Source organism: Papilio xuthus, unplaced genomic scaffold (genome assembly GCF_000836235.2).
Source record: "Papilio xuthus unplaced genomic scaffold, Pxut_1.1 DF827870.1, whole genome shotgun sequence".
NCBI classification, from domain to species: Eukaryota; Metazoa; Arthropoda; class Insecta; order Lepidoptera; family Papilionidae; genus Papilio; species Papilio xuthus.
The window spans coordinates 309,936-318,163 of record NW_013530779.1 but is presented as its reverse complement, the minus strand read 5'-3'; the positions used below and the strand labels follow the sequence as shown (position 1 = coordinate 318,163).

The following is an 8,228-nucleotide window of genomic DNA, read 5'->3' as shown; positions in this document are numbered from 1 at the left end:
TTTGAAATAAAGCGTGTTTATACTTTGGAGATTGGAAATAGGAAACACAATGTAATGTGTCATTTCCTTGGTAGTTTTGCATCAAGTGAGATTTCTTCTACGCTCTTTTGTTTTCAATGAAATAAATATTGAATGTTTTTTATGAATAACACAATTTAGAATAGGTGAAAACAAAATAACCTTATCTTACTTCTTTTTCCTTTACAGACCAGGATGAGAAGGGGATGTATAGGAAGGAAAACGATCTCTTTCTGTGCATTTTCTTTTCTGTCGATTAAAAGTACGCAACGCATCTGCAGTTGTGTATTTTTCTGTTACGTTGCGAACCGGGTCGAGTGCGACATCTAGTGTGAGATAAAGAGAAACTAGTTATCGCAGTCAAATATAGAGAAAATATTTTCATCGGTTGTTTGGTGGAAATGTAAATATAATTTGTATGCGTTCAGTATCAGATGTAATAATAAAATAAATATGTTAGAAGTGAACATATTCAAATTGCTATTTGTCAGTTTGTGAGCCCTCAATCCATCTCAATACAGTTTAGGGTTGTCACATATGTATCAATTATATCCGCTATATTGGAGAACTTACAAATGCTAATACCAATTGTATTAGTTAATGTTTAAGTTAATTTCATAAATCCTTTTACCATGAGAAAGTTACAGACAATATAGGCGATGTAGGTTTTAGCAACACCCAAGTAACTATGTGGAGTTAATTTAAAATAAGAAAAAACAATAAGGCCATAAATCCACCAATCACAATCAGCGACACATTAAACACTTCAAATTGTATTATTACAGGGTACATCCCTACTGAGCACTCTATAAAATAACTCGGCACCCTTTCCACAAGCCGGCGGTTTAAACTGGTTTAAAGTCAACGAGGGGTGCAACTGGTGACATCACACGGCTTTGTAACCAATGCCGATGTCACTGCTGTATGATTTAATTAATATGTTATTATACAGGGTGATTAAAAACAAAGAAAGAACTGACGTTTTCTTGCTTTTACATAACATTTGCAATTGATCAACATTTGGTAATCTCATTGTGCTTAGTTGAATAATCATTTTCTGAATAGGTTCTATTTTTCTCGACTTTAAGATCTTTTTTTACAAAAGATTCGTAAATTAATTAGACAATTTAAACTATACTAAATCCAAATCAGACGTTTTTAAAGTCAGTCCTAGAATTAAATAAGATGTTCAGTTTGAAATAGCAATTTGTAAATAATAAAGATGTCACTATACTGCGGTGTTTCGTGTAACTTCGGGACAAGTTTGTCAGGAACGGATGTAAGTGTTCGCGGAGAGAAACTTTTCACTCGTCGAGTGATTGATCGCTCGCTGATTTTTTTCTATCGTATTTTTTATTCCTTTCTGTATAAATGCTACCTATTGCTTTCTTAGAAATATATTATTGTATCTCATTTATTCTATGGCGGCTTTGTCCTGCGATTGGACATGTTCGTGACAAGAAGCCAGATTCGCGAATCAGTCTATTTTTTCCATTGATGACAGTATTTGTTTTGCTTTAAACTTGAATGTTTTTGACACTCATAGTCCTGTTGTTGTTCTCATTGCTTATGTTGTTTATTTACTTTAAAAACAGTGACCTTTATTGGTGTTTTTCCCCCTATCTAGTTCTCTAACATGACATATCACAAATAGAAAAATATGTGGATTTCCTTATTAAAGTCTACAACAACATTGTGATAGTTTTGGGTTTATTTTCGTACAGTAATAAAGATTGTAACAATTTTATTTACTTTTCTTATTGTATACAGCACACAGCTATGTTTTCATAGATTATATATTGTGTACATTTTAATTCCGGCAATCCGGCGCGCTCGCGTTGACACTTTGGAGGGCCCGAAAAAATTGTAAGCCAACGATTGCCGAAAATGTCAATCTTCAATGAAATAGAACCAAAAGGTTGGTGACACACTACAGTGGTGAGTATTTTTTAATAAATGAATGTGTAAAAACTATCAGTTTACTAAAGTCTTTTACATAAGCATTACAAAATTAGAATTTTCCTACATTCAAACTTCATTTCTAATGTTGGTTTTAATTAAAAAGGTAAATAAACTTTTTGCATCATTCCATGAAAAACTTCCATGATTACGAAAATAAAGTGTATAACGTTTAAATAAAATTGACAATAATCGAATAAATGGTTGCTACGTGAATCTCTTTAGTGTGTAGCCATCTTTATTTGTTTTCCTCCCTTACACGTAATTCCCTGCGAGGTGATCCATCAGCGGTGTCTGCGCAGCCTCCACCCCCGCCGCACCGCACCTCACCCCGCATCTACCCCCGCAATAATACACAATGAATTCGTTACCCTTAACATTACCTAAATATATCTACTGTGTAGGAGTTTGTATGAAAGTCTCTCAGCTGGGGTTTGAATGTTTAAAGGTCATCCTTAGTGAAAAACAGGCGCAATTTTTACTATTATTAGGGTTTACTAGCAATTGTTATGTACGGAGTAAAGCAATGATATGTTATTGATGGAAGTTTTACCAAAGTGTATAGCGTTTGTGCATTGTCTACCAAATTGTAAATAAAGATCTAAAAGTGCGGCAAGATAGCACTGTAGCACTCAGAGTTAGTAAGTTTAAATAGCATTTCAACTTAGTGAAAATAAGCAATTCTGAATGCTACTTTAAAACTGTTTCCGATTGTTCTCCGACATTTGCCTCAGTCCGAACAACTGTAAACCCTCGAGAAATACTCTGGAGAATAGAACGGCGAGTGTCCGCGAGTTGGCGCGGCTGGTGATCCATCATGCAGCTCTCCCCCTCCACAACACGCGTTTTTACACCTCACGTACGATTGTAGTAATGTGATAAAGCGGATATTTTCTACTTAAAATTTGTTACATTAAGAGAGTAGAAATTGAGAAGGAAAAGGTTAGCTTGCTATGAATATAATATGCGAAAAGATAATGGTCACATAACCAATCAATTCAATCTTCTTTTTCAAACAAAAAGTTTTGTTTTTAGGATTCCGTACCTTGAAATGAAAAAAATGGAACCCTTATAGGATCACTTTGTTGTGCGTCGTCTGTCTGTCAAGATCCTTTTTTTACTTACAAAATGCAGCCGTATCAAAGCTCTTTATACCATAATATTCAAATATAATTCATTATGCTGCCATCTAACGGCTAACCAAAGAATAGGGTATTTTTAAAATGATTCATAGATGGCGCTGTCGACATTTTAACGAGTACTAGTAACTAATCCTGTAACTAATTTAAACAATAATTTAACGTCTTTTGTGCGTTTTTATGGTGTCATGGTTTGCATTCCGTATTTGAGACGAAACAACAAGTTTAAGAAAAAAATCAAACATTGTATTGAACAAAACACAAGTAGAAATATAAGTAAAACATTTATTTCAGGTAAAATAAAAGGCCTTTTAACTCCTATCAGATTTACTTCAACAAAATGCTTTCATTTACATATACATTGATTTGATTCTGCAATGGCGGCCGAGGACCGGGAATAAATTATATAGGATATAATAAATATTTACAAATAATCAAGTACCCCGCGCTATATTCACTATTAATTCTCTAGTTTACTGCTGCACTCCCTGGGTTATCCTGAAACAAGTATACTGAGTTAAAGGTACATCTTATCATATTAATTTCTTATCTTTGATTGAGTGTGACCCAAATGCTGGTCATACATTACTTATATTGGTACTCGTGTGGTCAAACTTTTTGTCAAACTTTACATGTTAGTTAAATTATTGTTGACAGTTTACGTTTTGTTTGACACTTTTAAAATTGTTTAATCAATGCGTCACTGTGCGACACGTTCTTTTTATGAGGAAAATAGTGCGGCGCAAGAATTGTTAGTGACATATCGAGAGAAGGATGAGGTGTAACAGTATGGTGGTGTTGTACCTGTTGGCGAGCACAGCGCGCACTGCGGCGGCGACATCTGGCGGACGCGGCAGAGCGAGCGTCTCCAGCGAGCGCGCGTACGGCATCGGCACGTCCGCGCCCGACACGCGCCACGCCGGCGCGTCCAGCTCGAAGAATGCGGGAGACTCCATCACGCGCGCGCAGATCTCCGCGCCGATACCTCACAACACAACAGTCATCATCATCTCGCTACTCATACAAAACCGCGCTTATCTTTCTTCCTTCATTGTATTAACGTTACCGTATATCGTCGTATATCGAAAATTATATGTCGGAATTCGAACCCAGGACTTGCAGATGACAAGTGCTTAACCTCTGAGCCTTCTGTCTTGTCCTGTCCTGACCACACAATGTTTTAAACTTTACACTACTGCTCTCACATTCGCTACAGCTGCTGTAGCAGAGAAAAATGTTAGTTTCTGGTCTTTTGATCCGGATAAAAGGTTGTATAATTAAAGACTGTCAGTATGTTTACCGGACTGTGGCCAGCCCTGCTCGACGGTGACGAGGTGGTGGGTCTTGGCGACAGACTGCGCGATGGTGTCGAAGTCCAGCGGCCGCAGCGACCGCAGATTGATCACCTCACACTCGATACCTGCCACATATCAATATTGTGTCATTGGGTTATGTTTATAATGGGGAGAAAAACTACCATTTACTCACATACATTATTAAATAATTTTTTAGGATAGTTCATAAATTATTTATAACAAAAAGAAAGAAGTATATTGTTTATTAAATCGCGAAAATGACGTATAATTTTTTTTTACAGAGACAGCCCAGCCCACTCTTGACTCTAACGCCATCTACTTTTTCTTTTCTTTCTTTTTTCACTCCATTCTGCAGTAGGACAAACTTTACCATGAATAGCTCCATCTATTGTTGAAAGCGTAAATCAATTTTCCCGACAGAAAAACATCATTTGGCTTCCTGCATTAGGACATACAAGTAATTTAAACATTTTTATAACAGCTTTCTTTAGAGAAAAAGACTAAATGTATCACCTTCCCCGGTGAGTTGGTTGGCAGCCTGCAGCGCGGTGTCGGTGGCCTTGCCCGCGCACACCAGGGTGACGTGCTGACCCGCGCGCTCCACCTTCGCCTTGCCGATGGGCAGCACGAAGTCGTCCGCCAGCGCCTCGTCGGACATCGCGAACGGCACACCGTACAGGATCTCGTCCTCCAGGAACACCACCGGGTCGGGGTCTCTGATTGCAGCCTTGAGCAGACCTGGAAGGAAATTATTAAACATTATTTAAAATCAAGAACACAAATATATGGTTTGGTTAAGTAGAAAACTGTCAAATAACTACATTTATTATGTTTATGTTTGAATCAATAACTGATTGTGAGTGTAAAACAAAACATCACATCAATAAATATTTTTATTCTTTTATAAAACTTAGCTTGGTGGGGACTGAGGACCTGTACCTTTAGCATCTTCAGAGGAGTATGGCATGAGGACCTTGAGTCCAGGGCAGTGGCTGTACCAGGCACCGAAGCACTGCGAATGCTGTGCTGCGACGCCCGCCGCCGCGCCGTTGGGTCCGCGGAACACCACCGGCACCGGCACCGCTCCCGCTGACATATAGAATGTCTTCGCTGCCGAGTTTATTACCTACAAGACATCCAGAAACTAAATATAAATCAGTGAGGGAAATATTGCTTGGAGTTAATTGTCGATATTATTAATTTATTTATCCTTTTGCCTCACTATAATATTTATATAACAATCTTATAATAATAAGGAAAACACTATGAAATATTTGCTAATTTCCCGTTAGGCCGATTTATCTACAAACTTTTTGGTCCAAGAGGCCAAATGATTCTATAGTTATTTGGCCCAATGGGTAAGAAAATCCCATTGCGCCAAATAAGTAGAAGGTTTATTGACCCAATAGAAACACTCACAGATTCATTTTACCAATGAATGATTGGCACAAATGCATTAACTCAATAATATGCAAATGTAACATAGTTTTTTGTGAATACTTTTTTGTACTGTTTCAAATACCGATTTACAATTTTGTAGGTAGAATACATATTACATTCAAAACTGTAGTTGTGAATCTGTATCATGGCTTTCCAATGCAGTGACCCTAGTATTTATAAAGTAGAACATGGATAAGCGAGAGTCCAAGAACCCACAATGTCACCTATAGAGGTTTCTCTCCAACCCGAGTTTCTCTTATAGAAGTTATCCTTATAACTGGACAATAACCCTCGCTTATCGAGGTTATTTGCTTATTCAGGTTCAACTGCATACATTATAGTCTCTGCATAGAGACTGTAATAGCAATATGTATTAATACAAGTTTCAGAATAGTTAATTTAACACTTTCTATGCTATTAGGATATTTATATATAAAAAAACTTGCATGTTGCATTGTTGGCATTGAATGTGTTAAAACTTCATAACTATTGTTACTTACATGATCAATAGCTTGCATGGAAAAGTTGAAAGTCATGAATTCACAGACAGGCCTGAGTCCAGCGAATGCTGCGCCCACTGCAATACCAGCAAAGCCTGCCTCTGTGATAGGTGTGTCTATTACACGCTTGTCTCCATATTTCTTCCATAGCCCTCTGGAAACATTGTACATTAGAGCTTTACAGAAAATCTTTGCCTGTTAATTGAAGATTAATAATAAATTTTAGAAACTTTAGTAAATAATTTTTTTTAAATAAATACCAAAAACTGTGTTAGTTTTTAAGCATGATGATTCAAAATAAGGTTGGAACACAATAATTATGGAGACAAGTAATTGTGCCAAAAATACAAAGATTTAAGAGGCCAGTAATAGGTATTCCATCAACTTAAAAATTACCTTATGTAATGAAAGTTATCTCTTAAATAAATAATGCAGATATGACATCAAGCCATGTCAATTATCTATAGTTGAGATCAGTTGATATTCATATTGTATAAACATGTTTATTGTGACCTTGACTAGACCTGCTCAGTGAACAACATACTGCTGCTATGATGTTCAATAACAATAAATCTATAAAGTTTATCTATTTCCAAAAGATAACAATATAAATATTTTGATCCACCCGTCTCACATATTTGTTGACAAATTTGTTTGTTTTTTATTTTATGTCCTAATTATTTTATTATTTACTTGGTACGTTAATAAAATAATTTACTTATGTTTTGAGGTTAAGAAAACTAAGACCTGTCAACAAATATCTTGGTTATGTAATAGATGCTAATTGAAAAAGTAACATAAAGAAGCTCAAAAAATTAGTTAGGAGGTACATCAAGTAACTTTCTATGGCATGTAATCAGAAGCTAATTGTAAATTACTATATCGACGAAATTACCTGCTAACTTTGTAGGCACCATCATATTGTGCGACTTCTTCACCTAGAAGGAACACTGTTTCATCCCTTGCCATTTCCTCGTCCAAGGCTTGGTTCAGGGCATCACGAACAGTCACTGGCTTCGAAGCCAAGGCTTTTGAAGTAGAAAAGGTACGACGAGACAAGCGAGTTAGCAAACCAAACAGCACCGGTGTAGATTTCAACGCCATTTTCACCTTGAAGTTTATTCGCTTTAATATAAAACTAGATTAATTATTTTTGGAGCTCTATAACGAGCGTTTTTCTGTTAATTTCGTTGAAAATGGAGTTAAAATCTTTGATATACTAGTATGAAGGATGAATGGAGGTCGAGATGGACCAAAGTGTCAATGTCAATGATACGTGACGTTTGAAATGACGTTCGTTAAAATTTCCACAGATTATTTATCAATCTGGTAAGAAAGAGTCATAAACACGGGTTATTTATACCACTTTTTAAAGTTTGGGTGACCATATAAGAAAATTAAAATTTAGGCCCCTCTTATATAGAAACGTAAATCTAAATCTTATTGAAGATACTACCTGTCGCCCGCGACTCTTTCCACACAGTATAAAAAATAAATTTAAAAATTAAAATATGTGTTCTTCTAGACAATGTTCTACGTCTAAGCCAAATTTCAGTGAGATTCAGCGGCTCCGGAGATACCTTCAAACAAACATCTATCGTTACATCCATCCATTCATCCATCTAAACATTTGAATTTATAGTTTTAGTAAGATGGAGAAACAAAGTTAACGTATTAACGTTTTAAAATAAGGGACGTGTTTGGAAGACCGTATTTGAAAAATATACAAGAATATGTTAAAAATAGTGAACATTTTGAATATTTTTCATAAATTTCCCTATTTTGTAGGAATAGTACAACGATGGTAACACTGTAAAAAATAAAGTATAAGGAGGTTGTATTACAGTTAATTTTCA

At 36.0% G+C, this 8,228-nt stretch overlaps 1 protein-coding gene across 1 annotated transcript; it reads right to left on the bottom strand.

Moving 5' to 3' along the window:
• Positions 1–3,425: 3,425 nt before the first annotated feature.
• Pdhb (Pyruvate dehydrogenase E1 beta subunit) lies at positions 3,426–7,679 on the bottom strand. The gene is made up of 7 exons (XM_013308542.1): positions 7,268–7,679; positions 6,373–6,526; positions 5,372–5,558; positions 4,946–5,170; positions 4,417–4,536; positions 3,921–4,101; positions 3,426–3,614 (listed from the first exon to the last, which is right to left on the bottom strand). Exons 1-7 carry the CDS (start codon positions 7,474–7,476, stop codon positions 3,590–3,592), a joined length of 1,101 nt encoding a protein of 366 aa, XP_013163996.1. The 5' UTR covers positions 7,477–7,679; the 3' UTR covers positions 3,426–3,589.
• Positions 7,680–8,228: the final 549 nt, after the last annotated feature.